The following is a 23,116-nucleotide window of genomic DNA, read 5'->3' as shown; positions in this document are numbered from 1 at the left end:
AATAATAATAATAATAATAATAATAATAACCATAATGAGTAATGAAATATATAATATATACTGTTCTATGTCTACTTTCAAAAAAAAATTGAATGAGCCATTTCTTCCTGACTGCCTTGCAAATATTTGAAAACAACTCCTATTAGGATTTCATTAAGCATTATACAACGATGTAGGTGTGTCTGTGTTTGTGTTTGTGTGTGTGGAAGAGAAATATTAAGAAAGTTCATCCTATTCACTGTTTTTGTTGTTAATCTTTTACAGAAAATGATGTGTGTAGAACTGACTGCGTTTTTGGACATGCAGAGGGTGGAATCATTGCACATCCCATATATAAAAATTTCACAGCACAAATTCTAATGATACCTATTGTTATTAAATGAATTTTAAGAAGATTATAAAAACTCATTTTTCATTACCGCAGAAGTTATAAATGCCTTATCTGAAAAATAATCAATGTCAGGTATAGCTTATCAAGCTTGGGAGTTCCTCTCTAAACTCCTTACTCTTCGCATCAGACAATATTGATACTGGTTTTCTCAGGTAAAGACATCCCTGTTTGCAAGTGTTACACTGTCATTTGCCAGTAATCACTGAAACCTAAGATTCTGTTGTCAAAGACTTGCTTTTTAATCCCAGTCTATCTCTTTTAAACTGTGTGACACTGGACAAGTTATTTATTCAGCATGAGCTTCTAGTTATTGATATAAAAACTAGAGATGACAGCATCTGTCTCCACGGTGGTAAGGGTTAAGTGACACAGCGTACATGAAGCCCCAGCTTCAGTTGTGGGCTGATGGAAATCACTCCATGAATGAGGTGATCCTGCTATTCCCACGATTAGCAGCTGACCCTTTGAGAAAGGAAAAGGACCCTATCGTTAGTGAAGATATTGTTAATTCTATTGCTTTAAAATAAATTACCTGGCACAGGCTAGGTACAGAGTTATTGAATATAAATTGAGTGAGCATATTGAATATGTTAGGGAGCAGATGATAAACATAGCTATAAAGATATGAAGACTTAGAAAAACATAAAATGCAACTTAAATATGAGCATTTTTATAATAAAATGTTCAGCTTTTCTGTAGAAAATAGTTTAGTTATTTTAATAGCAATATAAAACAATTCTTTTTACTTTTTCTCATTTGTCTCCTTTAGATTTCACAGCTCTACATATAACCCTAGATCCTCTTATTACTTCAGTTTCTGTTTGAATTATGCTAATGTTTTCAGAGGACCATTGTAAAGATGTATTTTTAAATAGCTGTGCCTCACATTTTTATCAGTATATTAGCTTCATTAACATTTTAAACTTGTTTTAGTAAAGAATAAATTTATTGGTGCTTGATTTATGTGTTTATCAAAATCAACTTTCAACTCCTCAATCCTTAAATTTCTTGATTTGTTAATATTTCTTTCTTCTGGATAATGTTAAAACTATTTACAGTTAGACAAAGTTCAATTTCTAATGAATTTGGTACCCACTAAATTCATTATATTTTTAATTAATGCAAGCAAGTTAAAACTACATTTCTTTTTTGTATACATAATGAGCACAAGTGAGTATGCGTTACAACCCAATTTCTGTTTTATTATCAGCTAAAGCTATTATCAGGGAGTTTATTGTGGACTTAGTTCTTACAATTAATTGTGTAATAGTAGCTGTCCTAGCAGTCAAATGATTAGGAAAAAAGCAAACATAATTAAACTCAATTATTCAAATTCTGGTTATCCAAAATTAGCATGTGTTCCACACTTACCTTGCCTCTAAAAATTATTTTTCTTCCCAACGATTCACTCATTCAAAATATATCACTCTTTTTACACCAGTAAACTTCATTTCTAAAGTCGTCATTCAAAACCTTGCATATTGATTTCATATGTGGACTTTTTGGCTAACAAAAATTATTTAAATATATCAATGTCTGCTCTTGCGATTTTATGACACTGATAAACTACAGCTGTTAGGGATGGAAAAAAGGAAAGTATTGCATGGTTCTCTCAAGATGACAGAGGATGTAAACTTCTATTATCATAGGCATCAGGCTTCTGTCTCCAAATTAAAAATTTGTTTCATTGTATCATTAAATATGCAAGAATAGCATGGGAGGCAATGTCAAAGTAAACTAAATGCTTTCTCTAAAACCAATTGCCACTGAAGTTAGTACATGGTGTAATAGCAAACTATTCTATATTTTTATATATACCTTTGAAATACATTAAATAAATATGATCCTCAAAACTAACTCTATAACACTGTTATTAATATTCTTTGTTCTATAGTGTCACAATTGAGGTACACTGAAATTCAGAAATTTTCAGAAAATCTTACAGCTTGTAATTAATGCAATTAGGGTTCAACTGCAGCAATAAGCCCTTTCGTGTGCCTGTCTGCTTTCTTTCTAGAAATCATGATATTCAAACAAATATGCACTTTTCTAATGGAACATTCGTACACAATGAATAATTAGACTGAAATAATTTACCTTGAAGCAACCTGTTAAGATCATGAAGGCTGATGTTTGGAGTATTTATCCTGGGTATATGGCTAGGACACAAATTGATTAGTCAGGAAAATAAAGATATAAGTGTTTAATAAATATTCTATGAACAGACAGATGGATATATAAAGGATAAATGAAAGTTGTAGGAATCCTAATTTCATCATGTTACATTGTATATACCTATCAATTCATATTATAGCTAATAATATTTTTGGAATTGTGTTTAAAAGATTTCAAAAATAATAGTGTAATTTTCTTGAGGAAAAATAATTTCATCAAAATCAGATAGATTAACAATTCAAAATCTCTGTCTTACTAAACGCATCTTGTTTCAAAAGGTGGGGGCCTATAATGGCTGGATTTTTATTGGAGGATTCCACACAGTTAAAGCAGAATGGCTTGAAGTAACTGAATTTCCTAACAGGTTCATCTTCACCGCACCCCATGTAGATGAGAGATTAATTTAAACTGCATTAGTTCATTTAAGCTTACAGGATTTAAATTTTGTGAAATGTGTTTAGTTTTGTACAATTTGTTTTTTCCTTAGAATAGAGCCTAAATTTACATTTCTTGAATGTTTCAAACTGTCTTATTCCTAGTCTTGATTGCTGTGATTCTGGAAGTCTTTTTGCAATCTAACTGGCATATATACATAAAAGTCTGTGTTATACTGTTATTTGTAATTCCTTCAAACTGAATGTATTATCTTGAACCTATTATTTCTGCATGTCTGGCATTTTTAAATCTAAAAATAAAATTCTATATTACAATTTATAAAGATCTTTTTACTCATCTTCGGTTTCCTTCCAGAAATTTTTCTTGGTGAATAAAAGATATTAATAAAGTCTATTTCCCCATAAACATGCACACAACAGGTAGATTATATATCATATTAAATTAGTTGAGTTGTTTAAAAAGTAAAATAAAGTTTATAGTGAAAATGAAAGCTTTCTTTAAAAATGTGCTACTGCCCAGCAACAGAAGGATACATTTCTTCATTTTTGGATCTCATTTCCTCAGAGAACATAATTATCCTTAATTTTTTTTTAAAAAGGATACTTTATAAAGGCTTTTATGTTCATTAAGTAGATTAGAAAAGTTTCAGAAGAGGAAGAAAAATGTGGAATAAAAAATGTCATATTGACCTAATTGAACATCCTTAAATGCCTGTGAAGATTTGCTGATGTTTATTAACACCTGTGTAATAATGTTGCCCTTTAAATGTAACTGGTTAAATTTTCAAAGCTGTGTCCTGGGATTGTGCCATTTGATGTCCATTAATATCAATTGGAATATGCGGCCAAATCCCTGTATACTACTTTGAAATTTTACCCCTTAGCGTTAATGATAGTCTTCTAACAGTGCAGTTAGAAATAAATTATTTATCTGCTGAGTTCAGATTTTCTTTAGTCTCTTGGGTTAACTAAATAAGGGGGGTGGTATTCCAATATTTATTTATTACTTCAAAGCAACATGTGTATAAAAAATCCATTAGCTTAGGATGTGTCAAAAACATGTCAGATGTCAGTTATACTGTGCAGAGATAGCTGTATATCTATCTGAAGGTTTAAGGTGTAGATGTCTGTAAAAATAAATGCTTTGCTTTAAATTTTATTCTCATTTAGATTTCTTTTAATATAACTGTATATATATATATATATATATACATGTATTCTCAGTATAGATTCTCCTGCCCACTTTTCGCCTTTGAAGACTACAAAGAAGAAATCATTTGTAAATATTTTTATATAAAAATAGTCTTGATGTCCAGTTTCTAATTTTTTCTAACTCAACACTTTGTATTCTAAAGTGTCAGCATTTAATATTCTTGACTAAGAATTAATAATAAAGGAAGGGCTGTGTGTGTGTATGTGTGTGTGTGTGTGTGTGTGTGTGTGTGAGAGAGAGAGAGCAACAAGTAGACATTTCCACAAACATTTTTGTGTTGAGTTCAAAAGTATTGGTAATGCATGCATTTTGTTCTATTCAAAATGAATATGAACAGGATTAAAAAGAATGTCACTGGGGTCTTTTTAATAAATGTCCATTTTTGTTTGATTTCACTCTTGGTGTTGTACATTCTAAGACAGATGTACAATAACATGCATCCACCTTTATGGTATCACACAGTGTTTCACTGTCCTAAAAATCCTCTGTGCTCTGTGTGCTCATCCTTGCCTCTCTCCACTATGCCCTCAACCACTGACCTTTTTACTGTCTCCGTAGTTTCACTTTTTCTAGAATATATTGTAGTTTGAATTGCATAGGATGCATCCTTTTCAAGTTGAAAGCTACTAATTTCATGACACATACGCTCTAATTAATCTATGTGCTTTCTGGAAATGAGAGTTTGAATACATGCATATTAATAATGCTCATTGTGCTGTGGAAATGATAGTAAAATGCTATATGGGGCTGAATCAAATATATATTGTGTGTTTTGTAGGGCCCTGACTTATGACAATTTCAAATTATTGTACAGTAGAGCTATCTTTAGCTCAAAACACACCTTTAAAGTACTGTTGACTTTTTTTTTTTTTTGGTACTGGGGATCAAACTAGGGACCTTGAGGTTCCAAGGCAGGCCCAGTGCCACTAAGCTAAATCCCCAGCCCAAGAACAGTTGACTTTTGAATGATACCAAGAATATCAATTTATATTACTCCGTTATAACAACATTAATTTACTGCTAGATGTTTAATACTTGAGGATCTAAGACTCTAAAGGAGGTTTAGTACAGTTTAAAGCTAACAGTATTCTGAGCATCTATGTGATTTTTCAAGAAATTAGGGACTAATATACTGTTAATGTCTGGCTAATTTTAAAATATATCCATATATATAGACAAACTACTTGATTTTAGTAAGTTTCCTTTAACTTGGTTACATTTTTCTCATATATGAAAAATTATATTCATCTCATGATGTTTCTTCAAATACATGTACAAAGCAATATGCAATCTGTAAATTCATCAGCACCTTGCTTGTTTTTACAGTATCTATATTCACAACAGCTGCTTTATACTTTGCAGAAACATAACAGAGTTGTATGTCTATTTATGTACTGTATGATTTTTTCTTTCTCAAAACCTTCTGTTTCTTGCTCTTTTTAAAAACAGATGCTTGAGTGTTCCACACAATCTTTGCACATTCCTGTGTATCAAATTATAATTTGCATGTATTTTATGCAAGAGTTCTATGGTTGCTATACTCACTTGCATTACTTCTCAGCATTCAACAATACCATCAAAGTTCTTAAATAAATTTATTGACAAATATCAGACTTTGAAATATAACATGTATATACCAGATGTGTACCTATCCTAGTAAAGATAAGGAAATTTGAAATTTCTCCAATACAGTACTACCCCTACATAATGGTAAATATAAGGCAGTGTGTTCCAGAATTCCACATGCTAAAAATTAATTATCCTCACTTTCTACAGGAACAGCGATCAGACCTATTGCTTTGAGAGCTGTAACCTCCATTGCCCGTGCTTTACCTGGATTTCCCATTTTGGCCACTGGTGGAATTGACTCAGCTGAAAGCGGACTTCAGTTTCTCCATGGTGGAGCTTCGGTCCTCCAGGTAGTACTTGTGCTTGGCTTTTAAATACTATCCATCTCACAAATACAATAGATCTTATATGACAAAAATATGTTACATTATTTTACAGCAGGAGATAATGTGGGGTTCAAATGGCAGAACTCATTCAGTGTCTCTTGTGTGTTGAGAAGAAACCTGAGCTTTATGTCCTGTCCTGTTGAAGAGAGGAAGCCTACAAGCACTCTTAGTTTTTAAAAAATATATATCCACTCACATATCTATCTGTAAAGTAAATGACACCAGATACTGTTACAAATTGGATGAGGGTCCTTTTCCTCAGTTTGGACAGCAAATAAGAATAGGCAAAGTATGGCTCTTTTAATGTTAATGCACAAGTTTTGAATGTCACGGTTATCTGCTCTTAGTGATATTATGTGACCAGCAGCTACTGGCAGACCTCGGGAACATTTCCAGGGGTAGAGATGACAGCTCCACAGAAATCCCATTTTCTCCTTGCTGTTCTCTAGCTGCTGACTAACCAGTGTTGCCAGACCTGCTTGCTGGCTTTTTTTTCTATGGCAGCAGTCTTTGTTATACCAGCTGTCAGTGTACTAATTCAGTCTGCTCCATTCAAGATAGAAGTCATGAGTAGGAAAAATGTACCGTCCAAAAGAAGCTTTATTAGACATATGCTGCAGCAAAAGGAGGAACAGTTTATACACTCACCCAATGAGGGCATAGGGGAATTATTTGTATGGGGAAATTGACACGTACGTGCATGAGTACATTCTGCTAGCTCACCGTAGATGCGTTGTCAGAGGTATTCCTGGACCTGATTGAAGATAGCTGCCGAGGGTCAGAGTCATCCAAACAGGCTGTGGGGTGGAATCATCTAGTATGAACCTGCCACCCAAGCATGCTGAAGCCCAAGCAATATCTCCCAGGGAATTCCTATGGCCATCCATAAAGAATTTGGGGCAGCCACACCTATGAAAGACGAAAGAAAAATAAAATGAAAATTTAAAAGTACCTTTTTGGGTAGTTCTGGGCTCTAATTCTCTGTCTCAGGACCAAATACATACTGTACATTTAATAAAATAACAAATACACAAGAAAACCTAGGTAAAAGTAAAATCCATTGGAAAATAAAATAAAATAAAGGATAAGTTCAGTGCATGATCAGTGTTATAAGGTACAAATTTGATTCTGGACTTCCTAGCAGACAGAGAAAGCATTATTGGCTTCTTAACTTGAAAATATAGAAAAATACATTGGTCGTTTACCTTCTTGTGGTATAAAACTAAAGGAGCTTCTTTCATTGTCTTTACAAAAGGATGCTTGGGAGATGTTTTAAATTGCACTGTTAATACCACCTCCAGAAATAATACACACTGAGTAACTTTTTATTATTTATATACTTGATTTGTTGAGCATTTGGCACATTTTAGCATAAGCATGTCTCTGAGGAGCCAGATGTATATGCAGCTTTTGGGTCTGAATGACACAAGGACCCATTTTTGTATCTAACTACTAGACTGTGAACTCTCAAGTATTACTCTGTTAATGTGACTTCTCATTATGTAGTATCGATGGTAATTGAAATCAGAGAGTTTAATATCATTTATGTCTTCCAGCTAAAGAAAAAGTGGACTGCAAATATATTTTAATGCTAATGAGATTCAGAATTAACACTGCATCATGAAATATATATTAGCATATATATATATTGCATATATGTCACATGTATAAGTTAACATATAATATATATATAGTTAGATAGATGTAATTATTTAACTAATGTAAACAGACTCTGAATGGTGGAGAGAAGGCTGACTGGCTAGGGACTTTAAGACTTGAGGAACAAGAGTGATGAGTTCCTTGATTTGTTTATTTGCTTCCTCATCTATCCCACAGCTGGAGTCAAAGTCAGCCAGCAACCTAGAAACAACAGGTACAGATTCAAAAGTAATTCCCCTCTCTCTGGCTAAACAACCAGGAAGGAAGCACCCTAGCAAGACAGTAAACTTTTGGACAATCAGTGTTATATCTCAACTAAACATCATAGATAAAACTGCACTCCAATAGCCATCCATAAAAAGCACAAGTGGAGGTCCTAGTACAAGGACCTCCTCGCTCGCCTTGCAATCCCACATCTCCCTGGGCAACATCACCTATGCATCTAGGAAGTGTGACCTTATATCATGGAGGGTTATGAGGCGTCCCTTCTCCTTTCCTTGAGATGATACAGAGAACATCTAGGGAGTCAGGACTTTCGTTACTGCCACGTGGTAATAAGGTTACTGTCCTTTCCTCCTCCCTGTGGTATTAGTAAAGGTGAAGTGAAAGGTAGCAACAACATATTCTTGCTGTTTTCCACAATGTTTTGTTCCAGTAATGTAACAGTTTGTGCTGTGGGCCAGTGCCCCTGTCTCACGGATTTCATAACTATTTTGTAACTGCCTGAACTGCATGACCTCTCAGGAATGTTCAGTTAGCTCCACCCCTCTGCCTCTGTGAGCCAGCTCCCCCACTGTGCCTTTCAGCAATGTTCTGTAATTCCACCACAAACACACACACACCCTTCTTTGAGCATGCTCCACTATCCCTACATCCCTATAAAAGGAGGCTTCCATTTCTGCTGAAGCCCTTGGACTTTGGAGTAGGGTCTCCTCTGAGTCTGCCAGCATAATAAGAGGTTTTTCTCCAACTCTGAGTGACCTTCAGATTTCTGAGTCTTCAAATTACAGTAGTTGTGCCTCAGAGCTGTAACACTTGGTTATAGCACCAAGCTGTTCTGCTTTGTCACAGCATTCAGGCTATACCTTACGGTTTTACATTAAAAGAGAATAAATGTGAAAACATCAACAAATAAAGCTGCTTCATATGCCCTGAGTGCAAGTATGTACTCAGTACGGACTCTAGTAGGTAAATATGGTTTAGAGTACTGTATATCTTTATAAAAATGCACAATGAAATCATTACTCTGTATCATTTTCTGTTTAGGCTCCTCTTAATAAAGAACCAGAGATTTACTGAGGCTATGTTAAGAAAACAAAGTTTCTTGTGCTTTGTACATGAATAGAGGCCAGAGAGGCAAATCCGAGGAGAGGACTTTCATGCTGTCCTTCTTGAGACCTGTAATTTCTCCCTCAGGAGAATCTAAATTCCTGTCCAATCTTTTCTCTGGGCATATCTGACTCCTTGTTTTTTCCTTCTCTGAACTTTTGACTAGTAAATGGCTGTCATGATCAGCTGGCCCAATGCACATGGTACTGTTTCAGCTCCGGCTTCTACATGAAATGCCTCACTAGCTTAGTATTTCTTGGCTCAGATTTCTATGAGAGGAAATCTCTTTGGCTCAATTTATCTTTTTGCCTTCCCTACCATAAGATATTGACTACTTGATGTGTAGCATAAACTTACAGAATTTTTTGAATGAATTTATTAAACAAATGTGCTTGAGTTTTTTTATTTTGTTTTGTTGTTGATTTTCCTAACAAAATGTGTGAAACAGGGAAAGAGTTCATGAGGTCATTGTCATGATGGGGTTTTAGCTCAGTATCCCTGTGCCTGCTTCTCAAGCACAAGGTTCTAAGTCTGATCTCTGGAACAAGGTCAATTGCCTTCAGATCCCACTAGGAATGGCCCAGAGACTTTTTAACCTTGTAAAATATTGGCTTCGAAAGATTTTGTTAAAAATGTTAAGGTCCACACATAAGGTTTTACTGACTGGAATTGCAGCTTATTTATCAATCTTACTTATCAATCAGTTTGCATTCAGACTTGTATTCATCCAAAAATATTTTTAACAAATATTAGCTAAATCATAAAAATCAGTATTATGATGTGTTTTTGATGATTATGAAATGTAAAACACTTGAATTTATAATTTTGGCCTGGCATTTTAGTGCAGTGGAACATGAATAATATTTCTCTCACTTTTCCATTGTAACTGAATTTCACCCTGCTCCACTCCCTAATTCTGGGTTAATATAACCTTTCATTTTCTATACTTCTAGGCTGCTGCTTATTACTAGAGAAATTCAAGTAATTCTGTCAATTAGGTTTACTCCAAAATACAGTGTTCGATGTCAGGCAGGCTTTGGGTATTAGTCAGGATCTCTTTTTATTCTTTTTGTTTTTAAGAAAACTTCTAGCCAGGCATGGTGGTGCATGACTAAATTCCCAGTACTCAGGGGGCTGAGGCAGAAAGATCTCCAGGAGCTCAAGGCCAGCCTGAGCTACATAGTGAATTCAACGCCAGCATGAACTTCATAGGAGACCCTGCAGAAGGAGGGAGGGAAGGAAGGAAGGAAGAAAGGAAGGGAGAGAGAAAGGAAAAAAGAGAAGAAAACAACAGAAAAAGAAGTAAAGAAACCTCATGAAACTAGAAATTAGTTCAGATCTTTTTCATTCACTGAGAAAACCATAGCTTCTGCATTGTTGCCTTCCCATTTCTCTGATGCCCTCAGTCTTCTGACTCTTATTACACAACTCCCCCTCTCTGGTTCAATTATATTTTTCAAATCTGCCTATTTCTATTCAGAATAAAACATGAACTAACAAAATGCACAAAAGACACGTGACTAGATAAATGCAAGCGTTCACCTGTCCAGATGATGGTGCCTCTGCATGAGTATAGAAAGCAGCTTCTTTAAATTCAGTTTTAAGTGAATCTATGTACTTGAGATTAAGCCATATGACTTTTTTTAAAAGTGTGTGTATTTCAAAATTGAGAAGTTATTTTTTTAATCACTCGGATATCAGAAAAATGCTTTCTTGTTCAATTAATATGCATCACAGGAATCATCCCCTTATTCAACTTATTCAATAAATGCTTAATACTGCAGTCGGAATTTGGAATACATCTTTTTAATACAGCTGACAAAAATCTGTTACCTGCCACGACATTCTAGTGAGTTTCATAATAAATATGAAACCAAAGTACATCGGCTATTATATAAGAAGATGATGAGTGTCATGGGGGAAAACAGGCTTCATCCTGAACATGGTCATTCAGGAAAACTAATATTAAAGAAAATTTAGTTTGATCATCACTTGCTTACATTTTTGCTAGTTGAAAATCTAACCAAAATATAAATATAAAAAATATTATAGCCTATCTTGTACTTTATAAACTGAAAATCTCTTATTTCAGGTTGCGTTTTAATGAGTATTTTTTCCTTTTGGAAGCCTTTTACCTTTTCTAGGAATGCAACATCTCTCAGTGGTACTGATTTGTCTATTATATTATTTTTATCTATAAGTTACTTTGGCAAAGATGTCAACATTTCAGTGGTAATATATCCAACCATCTTACCTTAAATATGTTTTAGTGAATTTTTACTTAGTGCATGTTTGCAATTAATGCAGTTTACAATCATCGTGGGGAGTGGTTACATGTACATCTTACAGCTTAGTTTATTTGATACACTTTTCCTTCTCAAGTTCCCTTGTCCCTTTTATCACACTTGTTGATATTATTTGTCTCAGCTCATATAATGGCATATAATGTTTACATCAATTGGAGTTATTAGGTTCATGAACATGGCACATCTTTATTCCTCTAATTTTCCCTTCCCCTCTTACCCTTTGCCTTTGTTTCCTTGGACCACTTCCCTGTTGGAAGAGATCTGTCACCTTGTCTCTCTATCCATCCTTTATCATTTTCTTTGAACTTTGCCTCACTCAAATGAGATACCATACAACAGTTAAGCTCGTGTGTCTAATTAATTTCACTCAACATTTTATTTTACAGGTGCATCCATTTTCTTACAAATGTCTCAAATTTGTCACTTATAGATGAGTAGTATTCTATTATATATAGATAACACATTTTCTTTTATTTCTCATTCAGTTTATTGGTAAATTTTAGGTATAAGTACAGTTACATTCATCATTGGGATCTTGTACCTTTGCACGACAGGTCTGGGTTCTCATTTTTTCCCCTTGCCCCTGCCCTCCTTTCACCCCCTCCTCCCTTCCCTATTTACAAATTCTCTATTTACATTTTTCATTTTCTCATATTTTTTCTTTTCCCTTATTTCCTTTCACCTACCCTTCCAACTTCCCCTGCACCTTGAGCCCTTTTCTTCCTATTTCACATTTGCAAATTATACTATTAGGATCTTATGTACAATTACACTTTTTCACACCAGAGAAACCATTTGATATGTATACATATGTGACTTATTTATTTCACTTAAGAGTATATCCTCAATATGCATCCATTTTCCTATGAATGAATCTAATTTCTCATTCTTTATGGCTGAGTTATTCCATTTTTCTTTGAACTTTGCCTCACTCAAATGAGATACCATACAACAGTTAAGCTCGTGTGTCTAATTAATTTCACTCAACATTTTATTTTACAGGTGCATCCATTTTCTTACAAATGTCTCAAATTTGTCACTTATAGATGAGTAGTATTCTATTATATATAGATAACACATTTTCTTTTATTTCTCATTCAGTTTATTGGTAAATTTTAGGTATAAGTACAGTTACATTCATCATTGGGATCTTGTACCTTTGCACGACAGGTCTGGGTTCTCATTTTTTCCCCTTGCCCCTGCCCTCCTTTCACCCCCTCCTCCCTTCCCTATTTACAAATTCTCTATTTACATTTTTCATTTTCTCATATTTTTTCTTTTCCCTTATTTCCTTTCACCTACCCTTCCAACTTCCCCTGCACCTTGAGCCCTTTTCTTCCTATTTCACATTTGCAAATTATACTATTAGGATCTTATGTACAATTACACTTTTTCACACCAGAGAAACCATTTGATATGTATACATATGTGACTTATTTATTTCACTTAAGAGTATATCCTCAATATGCATCCATTTTCCTATGAATGAATCTAATTTCTCATTCTTTATGGCTGAGTAGTATTCCATTTTGTAGAAAAACCACATCTTCTTTATCCAGTCTCCAACTGATGGACAAATGGGCTGTTTCCAAGTTTTAGCTATTACAAACTGTGCCGCTATAAACATAGGTGTGCATATATCACCGTTGTATGATTCTTTTAATTATTTTGGAAAGATGCCCAGCAGAGGGGTGGCTGGGTCAAATGGAACCTCTAATCCTAGTTGTCTGAGGTATCTTCATATTGATTTCCATAGTGGTTGCACCAGTCTGCACTCCCACCAACAATGGAGAAGGGTTCCTTTCTCCCCAACCTTGCCAACATTTGTTATTGTTTGATTTCTTGATCGCAGCCATTCTTTGTGGGGTGAGGTGGAATCTCAGTGTTGTTTTCATCTGCATCTCTTGAATGACCAATGATGTGGAACATTTTTTCACATATTTACTTGCTGCTTTTCCTTCTTTGTCTGAGAAATGTCTGTTCATTTCAGATGCCCATTTTTGAATTGGGTCTTTATATTTGGGGGTCTGATTATTTTGAGTTCTTAATATATTCTAGATAATAGTCCTTTGTCTGAGGAACAGCTGGTAAAATTTTTTCCCACACTGTAGGTTGTCTTTTAGTTCTGTTGATGGTTTCTTTTGCAGTGCAGAGATTTTTTAATAAACTGAGATCCCAGTTGTTGATTCTTTGTTCTAGTTCCCATGTTACTGAGGATTTGTTCATAAAGATTTTCCTATGGCAATATATTTAAGAGTTCTGCCTAACTTATCTTCCAATAAATTTAGTGACTCTTTTTCTAATATTTAGATCTTTAATCCACTTGGATTTTAGTTTAGTGCATGGTGAAAGAAAGGGGTCTAATTTTAATCTTTGTCATGGAGAAATCCATTTTTTCCAACACCATTTATTAAAGAGGCTATCTTTCCTCCACTGAAGATGGTTGGCTCCTTTGTCAAAGATGAGGCAGCTGAGTACATCAGGAGTTGTTTCTGTATCTTCCAATCTATGCCACCAATCCTGAGGTCTGTTTCTTTGCCAGTACCATGCTGTTTTTTTTTTAATCACAATGGCTTTGTAGTATAGTTTGAAATTGGGAATTGTTATACCTATTGCCATGTCTCTGTTGCCTAGGATGGCTTTTGCTATTCTAGGTCTCTTCTGGTTCCAAATGAATTTTTGGATTATTTTTTCTAATTCTGTGAAATATACTGTTGGCATTCCAATTTGCATTGCATTGAATCTATACAGCAGTTTCGATAGCATGGCCATTTTCACTATGTTGATTCTTTCTACCCAGGAGCCGGAGATGTCTTTCCATTTTTTTATACCCTCTTTGATTTCTTTTTCCAGAGTGCTGTAGTTTTCAGTGTAGAGGTCTTTTGCTTCTCTTGTTATACTGATTCCTAGATACTTCATTTTTTTGGATGCTGTTGTGAAAGGAATTGTTTGTTATTTGTGTATATTTGTGTATCTGTTATTTGTGCATAAGAAGGCTATTGATTTTTGAGTGTTGACCTTGTATCCAGCTACTCTGCTGAAATTGTCATTTAAATCTAGAAGTCTTTTGGTGGAATTTTTTGAGTCTTCAGTGTAGAGTATCATATTGTCAGCAAATAATGGCAGTTTAACTTCTTCCTTTCCAATCTTTATGGCTTTAATTTCTTCCTCCTGTCTAATTGCTGTGGCTAATGTTTCCAGAACTATATTGAAGAGGAGTGGTGATAGTGGACATCCTTGTCTTCTTCCTGATTTTACATGAAGGTTTTTCAGTTTTTGGCCATTTAATATGATGTTGGCTGTTGGTTTTCCATAGATAGCCTTTATTAAGTTGAGATACAGACCATCTATTCCAATTTTTTGCAATGTTTTTATCATGAATGGGTGTTAAATTTTGTCAAATGCTTTTTCTGTATCTTTTGAGAGGATCATATGTTTTTTGCCCTTGACTCTGTTAATATAGTGTATTACATTTACTGACTTACTTATGTTGAACCATCCTTGCATCCCTGGAATAAATCTGACTTGGTCAGGTTATATGATCTTCTTGACCCTCTGTATTCTGTTTGCTAGTATCTTTTTAAGGATTTTTGCACCTATATTCATTAAGGAGATTGGCCTGTAGTTCTCTTTTTTAGTTGGCTCTTTCCCTGGTTTGGGAATCAAAGTAATATTTGCTTCCAGGAATGAATTTGGAAGTATTTCTTCCCTTTCAATTCATTGAAAAGTTTAGAGCAGTGGCTGAAAAGTTTAAAGAGTAGTGGCAGTAGTTCTTCTCTAAATGTCTTGTAAAATTCAGTGGTGAATCCATCAGGACCTGGGCTTTTCTTCATTGGTTAACTTTTAATTACATTTTCAATTTCACTGATTGTAATTAAAGTGTTTAGAATTTTCTTATCTTCTTCATTCAGCTTTGGTCATTTGTAAGTATCTAGAAATCTGTCCATCTCTTCTGTGTTTTCCATTTTATTACAGTATAGGTTCTAAAAGCAGGTATTGATGATCCTCTGGATTTCTGTTGGACCTGTTGTAATGTCTCCTTTTTCATTCCTAATTGCATGGATCTGAACCTTTTCTTTGCATTTTTTTACAAGGTTAGCTAAGGGTTTATTGATTTTATCTATTCTTTCAAAAAACCAATTCTTTGATTCATTTATTTTTTGTATTGTTTTCTTAGTTTCCATTGCATTGATTTCTGCTCTAATCTTTATAATTTCCTCTCTTGTACAAGCTTTGGGTTTTTCTTGCTCTTCTTTTTCTAGGAGTCTAAGATTCACCATTAGGTTGTTTATTTGAGCTTGCTCTCTTTGGATAGCACATTTTCTTTATCCAGTTATCTGTTGATGGATATTCAGATTGTGTCCAGTATTTTCCTATTATAAATTGTGCTGCTATCAATATTAATATGCACGCATGGGGCCAGAGTTTTAGCTCAGTGGTTCCAGCGCCTGCCTCGCAAGTGCAAGGGGGCCCAAGTTCAATCCCTGGTACCAAAAAAAAAAAAATGCATGTATCCATGTTTTTCTGTAATATGGTGACTTAAGCTCTTTGGGGAAGACACCTAGCAGAGAGATAGCCAGGTCATATGAAATTTCTAATATCAATTCTTTTAGAAATCTCAATACTTAGGGCCAAGGATTTAGCTCAGTGGTTCGGTGGCCTGCCTTGCAAGCACAAAGACCAGAGTTCAATCCCTGGTACCAAAAGAAAAGAAATCTCAAAACTGATTTCCATAATGGTTGTGCTAATGTGCATTCCCACCAACAAATTCAGGATAGTTCGTTTTTCACCACAGCCAGGCCACCGTTTGTAATTGCTTGATTTCCTAATGATTGCCATTAATTTTGCAGTAAGGTGGAATCAGCATTGTTCAATTTGCATTTCCCTAATGGCCAGAGATATGGAGTATTTTTTCACATATTTGTTGACCACTGATATTTCTCCTTCTGTGAAGCATCTGTTCATTTCTCTCATACATTTCTTGACTGGGTCTGTAATTTTAGGTAAGTTAGTTTTTCTTAAATTCTTTGTATATTCTAGATTTTAGTCCTCTGAGGAATAACTGGCAAAATTTTTTTTGCATTCTATAGGTTGTCTCTTAACTCTACTGCTTTCCTTTTGGCTTGACAAAAGCTTTTTAGTCTGATATAAACCCATTTCTTGATTGTATTGCTATTTCTTAAGCAATTGAGGTTTTGTTTAGAAAATCCTTTTCTAGCCCTATGTATTGAAGTGTTTTATCTATTTTATCTACCAAAAGGATTAAAGTTAGATCTTTGATCTATTTTTATTTTAATTTAGTATTTGTGAGAGATAAAGAGCAAGTTTCATTTCCCTACAAAAAGATAACTAGTTTTCCCAACATCATTTGTTGAATATACTATCTTTCCTCTAACACACGCTTTTAAACCCTTTGTCAAAATCAGATATTTGCATATGTCTGGGGTGGTTTCTGTATCCTCAGTTTTGTTCCATTGATGCACATGTTTGTTTTTGTTCCAGTGCCATACCAGTTTTATCACTATTGCTTTGTAGTATAGCTTGAAGTCAGGTATTGCTATATTGCCGGCTTTGCTCTTATTGCCCAGAATTACCTTTGATGTCTTTTGGTTCATATTAAATTTAAGGCTGATTTCTCTAGATCTGTAAAGTGTGCTGTTGGTATCTTGATTGGAAGTGCATTGAATCACAGTTTAAGTATGACCATTTTTCCCAAAATTGGTTCTGACTATCCAGAAGCAAGGGCCATCTTTCCATTTTCTGATGGCCTCTTCAATATCCCTCTTCAGAGTACTGTAGTGTTCTTTGTAAAAGTTTTTCACTTCCTTAGTTAGGCTAATTCCTACTTCCTTTTTCTTCAAGCACTTATAAATGTTATTTTTTCATAATTTTTTTCACATCCCATTCATTGTTGGTATACACAAATGCTAATGATTTTTGTGTGTTGATTTTATATCCTACTTTCTGAAGTGGGTTGTTAATTCTAAGAGCTTTTGGTAGAGTTTTTTGGGTCTTCTATGTAGAGTATCATGTAATCTGCAAATAAAGATAATTTGAGTTTGTTCTTTCTTATGTGTATCCTTTTTACTTCTTTCTTTTGCCTAATTGCTCTGGCTAATGTTTCAAGTTCTGTTGTTGAATAGAAGAGGTTATATTGGACATCTTTGTCTTGTTCCTTACTTTATGAGGAATGCTTTTAGTTTTTTCCCCGTTTGAGCTGGCTATTGGTTTGTCATCAATAGCCTTTATTGTATTCAGATGTGGTCCTTCTGTACCTGTTTTCTTCAGGCTTTTTATCATGAAGGTTGTTGAATTTTGTGAGAAGCCTTTTCTGTGTCTACTGATATGATTATATGGTTTTTGACCTTGCTCCTATTTCAGTGATGAACTAAATTTATTAAATTACATATGTTGGCCCATCCTTGCATCTCTGCGATGAAACCTACTTGATCATGATTATCATCTTTTTGTTAGTGTGCTGCATTCTATTTGCTAATATCTTGAAGATTTTTGTAACTGTGCTCATTGAAGAGATTGACCTATAGTTTTATTTTCAATTGGGTCTTTACCTAGTTCAGGGATTAAGGTGAAACTGGCTTCCATATATTAATTTGGGAGCACTCTATCCCTTTTAATTTCTTTGAAGAGCCTGAGGAATACTAGTGGTACAATATCCTTAAAGGTTTTGTAGAATTCAGCTGTGAATCCATCATGTTCTGGACTTTTCTTCTTTGGTATATTCTTTTATCACTGAGTCAATTTCTCTGTTTGTGATTGGACTGTTAAGCATATTTATGTCTTCTTGGGTTAGTTTTGGTAGTTTGTATATCTTTAGGAATCTGTCCATTTCTTCAATATTTACTAATGTTTTGGAATATAATTTTTCAAATATCTACTGCCTTCTGGAATATGACAGTGTCAGTTGTGATTTCATTGTTTTCATTTCTAAATGCATTGACATGAGTCTTTTCTCTTATTCTCTTGGTAAGTCTTGCTAAGTGCTCACTTATTTTATTCATTCTTTTGAAGAACCAGCCCTTCCATTTGTTGAATTTTTTTACTGCTTTTTAGCCTCAGTTTCATTGATTTCCATTCTCATTTTTATAATTTCTCTCCTTAATTTCAGGTTGGATCTAGTTTGTTGTTTCTCAAGTATCTTAAGATTTCTCATAAAGTTATTTATTTGGGCTTGCTGTGTTTTCCTAATATGAGCATTGATTATGATGAATATCCCATATATTTCATTCAGTCATTTGGAAATTATCATTATCTTCCAAAATTTTTTCAATTTCTTTTTTTATTTCTTCTGTGCCCCATTGGTTAAGAGTCTGTTGGTAATTTCCCAGGAGCTTTTGCTCCTTAATTTCTTTTTTTTTTTCTCATTGAGTTTATTGGTGCATTTTAGGTGTACAGTACAGTTGCATTCATCATTGGGATCTTGTACCTTTACATGACAGGTCTTGGTTCTTATTTTTTCCCCTTATCCCTGCCCTCCCTTCACTCCCTCCTCCCTTCCCTATTTACAAATACTTTATTTCCATTTTTTCATTTTCTCATGTGTTTTTTTTCCTCTTCCCTTATTACCTTTCCCCTACCCTTCCCATTTCCCCTACACCTTTAGCCCTTTTCTTCCTATTTCGCATTGTCAATTATCTCATTAGGATCTTATATACCATTATAGTTTTTCACACCAGAGAAACTATTTATACACATGGTACTTATTTATTTCACTTAGGAGTATATCCTCAATATGTATCCATTTTCCTATGAATGACTCTCATTTCTCATTACCTTAATTTCTTTTGTCACTGATTTCTATTTTCACTGCACAGTGGTCTGATACTATGCATGGGATGATTTCAATTCTTTTTAGTACATGTGCTACCGAAGTGAGCACTGATTTCAGTTCTTTTATATTTACTTAAGTAGGCTTTGTGGACTTGTATGTGATCTATTTTGGAAAAAGTATCATGAGTTGCTGAAAAGAATGTATACTCTGGTGCAGAGAAGTGGAATACTTTGTATACATCTATTAAGTCTGTACATTTAAAATCATGGTTCAGCTCTGAAATTTCTTTATTGGTTTTGTGTTTAGTTTTTCCATCTTTTTACTAAAGTAGGGTGTTAAAATCCCCTACTATGGTTGTGTTAATATTTATTTGATCTATTAATTTTAGCAGTTTTGTTTTATAAAGATATGTGCTCTAGTATTAGTGCATATGTGCTTATTAATGTTGTCTTGTCTTGTTGGATTGTTCCTTTAACTAGTATGTAGTGAACTTCTTTTTCTCTTCTAATAAGTTTTAATTTAAAGTTTACTATGTCTAATATTCAATTTCTGTACCTACTTGTTTTTGGGATCCTGGTGCATGAAATGTTTTCCAACCTATAATTTTTAATTTGTGAATATCTTTTTAGATTAGATCTTGATTTTTAGATTTAGATCTTGAATACAACAGATTGTTGGATTCTGTTTTTGATGCCAGTCTGTGTCTTTTGATTGAGGAGTTCAGGCCATTAACATTGAGAGATATTACTGAGGTGTGATAGTTATTTACTATCATTACCTTCTTTATCTTTTGGCATATCATTTTTCTTTTTCCTGATGTTTCTTGTTGTTGCTTATCCATTGACCTCATTAGTTTTCTCTGTGTTTTTAAATGTGTCTAATTAGTTGTTTCTGTCAGAAATATTCTTTCCATTTTCTGGGCTGCTTTAGCACTTATATATCCCCTGAGCTAGTCTTTTTCATGGAAATACCTCATTTCTCCATGTATTTGGAAGGATGGGCAAATTAATCTGGGTTGGCAGTTATTTGCTCTTAGGAATTGAAATACTTCACTCCAAGCCCTTCTGGCCTTTAGGGTTTCTGCTGAGAAATCTGCTTTAACTTTATATGTGATTGGTTTAACTTTATATATGATTTTTCATTTTGCTCTGGCTGTCTTTAAAATTCTGTTATTTTGCTGGATATCTGTAAATTTATTGAGGGTAGGCCTTGGTGTTTGCTGTTTAATGTGTCATTTATTTGTATTTTAAAATATTTTCTTATATTTGGGTAATTGTCTTCCCTAATTTTTATAGGCATCTTAGTGAATCCATCTGTGTATTATTCTTAATTTTCTTTGACTCCAGTTAGCCTTCAATTGGCCTACTTGTCATTTAGTAGCTGCTGGGTAGTCTTGTCTTATTGTCTCTTGTTGTTGAACTCTGTATCATAATTCATTGTTTTCTCCTTAATATCAAATACTCTGTCTTCACATTGGTCATTTCTTCAATGCAGGACTTCTGTACTGTTTTTTATTTCACGTATTTCATTCTGACATCTTCTTGAGGGTTCTCTATTCTTCTTGAATTTGTCATTCAAATTTTGCACTGCTTTGGTTAGCTCCTCATTTTTTACCTATTTCCCAAAATTCCCCATAGGCATATTGAGTGTAATTGCTGTAAAACTTTAGCTCATTTCTTTTTTGAGCTTGTTTATTTTCTTTATCCCTTCTAAGAATTTTTCATAGATTTCTGCTATCTGACATTTGTTTTCTTCTCCCTTTGTGACCCTTTGCTCTGCCTTGGAGGAGGTGAGGGGTTTGTAAATCTTTTTCCCTTCTTTCCTCATTTTCCTACTTATATCTGTATGTGAAATATATATAGGTAGATATATATTTATATATATATCATTTTAAAGATTATTTTTCTCCCTTTTTCAGTGGGAGTTACTGCAGGTTGGGGACTAGAGAAGTTAGGAGAGTTTGTTATATGGAGCATAACGGTAGGATATTGCCTTTTCATGAATAATTTTGAGCTTTGTATGTCCACTCCTTCTTTTATTTACTTTGAGTATTTTTTACTCTGTCCCTATATTTTACCACAAGAATTGTTTCTATTTATAATAATCTTGCAACACTTCTATATGGCAGTCCTTGCAGTAACTCTTGCCCGCTTTGCCTATTTGCCACGCACACTATGAAAGTTTATTATTTGTGGTTACTCTGCAGTGAGGTACGTTAAGTTAGGGACAGGAGAATGGGGAATATTTGGATCAGTAGTGCTAAGCACTAGGAAGATTTGAAAGTCAGACTAGGGGTACATGAGAATGGAAGATTGATAGGGGTACTTTTAGTTGAGTTGAAGGTTTAGTATTTAGGGTCTCCAGAGGTCATTTTCTGAGGACAAGGGTGAGATAAGGGAGAAAGGGAATTCATTTTTAGATTTAGGAAAGCAGTGTGGTTATCAGAACTTGCTTATAGGGAGGATAAGAAGCTAGGTAAGACATGAAAGAGCCAAAGGCTTACAATGAGAAGAATCAAGGAATTATGCTAGTGAATATAAGAATGACTATGAAGGCACTGAGTATAATAAATTTAAAAAACTTAGCAGGTGGAGTTTATGTATTTAAAAAAAGATAATATATATTAATAATATTATCTTGGGAGTTTGAGGTGAAGAAACTAGATAAAGAACTGAGACAAAGGAGAGAACCTAGACACCTATTAAATCAGAGCCAATAAAAGAACAAATATACAAGAGTAACAGCCTAATATATACATGAAACCATAAAGAACATAACTCAATGTTACTCAATAACCCAAGAAACGTACAAAAACTTAGAGCAATAAGATGTCCAATAAGAATACTGATTACATATTTCAGTGAGACATTGCATATTGATTCCAGAGTAGCTTCCCTGGCAGAGAGTCCGAATATGCGCATCCCAATTACTCTCTGATCTCTCCACCTCAAAATTGGGGTTAACTCAGACTCAGGACCTCTTTGTTCAAGCATTTTTGCAGAGTTTGATGTAGTCAGAGTTCTTGGGCTAGGAATTCTTCCTGTCCCTCTCTCTGGATGAATGGTGGATTGAGCAGACCAGTCCATTGGCATTAATTGTCCCCTGAATCAGGATTATTCTTTTGCCATCAATTCCACTACAGCAGTAACAGGCTAATCCATAAGAGTGGTATCTGTCAGGGCTAGCTGAGAAATTATATATCATAAGACATTGTTTGGGGTCTCCCCTTAATAGTGGGAACACAGCACCAATGTAAGCCTCCGGTCCTGTGTAACTCGGGCAGAAACTGGTGACTCAGGAACCAAGCCATGATCACCAGTCCTGCTTCCCAATTTGACTCCCCCAAGTTTTCTCTCTACCTGCTAGTGACCTCCTATGACTGCCTTTCCCTCATCCATTCCAGGATGGCAGTGTGAACCCATTGCAGAGACTGTTCTGGGACTGAGGTTCAAACAGCTAGTCCTTCCTCTCTCAGTGGTGTCCGCACCAGCTCCAGCTCTGTTGTAACTGTGTCCTGGGACACTTGTACTGCAGACACTCTCCAACTTTTGCTTTTGGAGGGCCACTTGGGAGTCAAAGTATCATGTTCTTCCCAATGTCTTCAACTGAATAAGATTCTCCTGGTCATCTACATATTTTTTGCTCTCACCAGCAATCTGAAAGTCTAAACTATTATATGATATTTTTCTGTTTGAAATTTTAATTTCTAAGTAAATGATCAAATTTTTAAAACTTCTATTGTAACTACAAAGTGCCATAGCTTATTGATTTTTTAACCTGAAACATTTCTTTACAAGATTATCTCAAGACTGCTTCACAATCTAGGCACATTGTATTAATACTGCTTTATAAATTTGCCATTTGGGGGTGGTATGACCATGCAAATTAAAGTAGATTCCTTATA

The 23,116-nt window shown here is 34.5% G+C and overlaps 1 protein-coding gene across 1 annotated transcript in view; it reads left to right on the top strand.

Annotated features, from left to right (window-relative positions):
• The window catches only part of Dpyd (dihydropyrimidine dehydrogenase), an 826,486-nt gene that overhangs the window by 658,509 nt on the left and 144,861 nt on the right, over positions 1 to 23,116 (top strand). Inside the window, exon 20 of the mRNA XM_010639922.3 lies at positions 5,951 to 6,093. Coding sequence (XP_010638224.1) covers positions 5,951 to 6,093 — 143 coding nt within the window. The remainder of the gene's footprint in view (positions 1 to 5,950; positions 6,094 to 23,116) is intronic.

Source organism: Fukomys damarensis, unplaced genomic scaffold, assembly GCF_012274545.1.
Source record: "Fukomys damarensis isolate Sample0158 unplaced genomic scaffold, DMR_v1.0_HiC HiC_scaffold_33, whole genome shotgun sequence".
In the NCBI taxonomy this organism is placed as follows: domain Eukaryota; kingdom Metazoa; phylum Chordata; class Mammalia; order Rodentia; family Bathyergidae; genus Fukomys; species Fukomys damarensis.
This window is presented reverse-complemented; position numbering and strand designations above follow the sequence as displayed.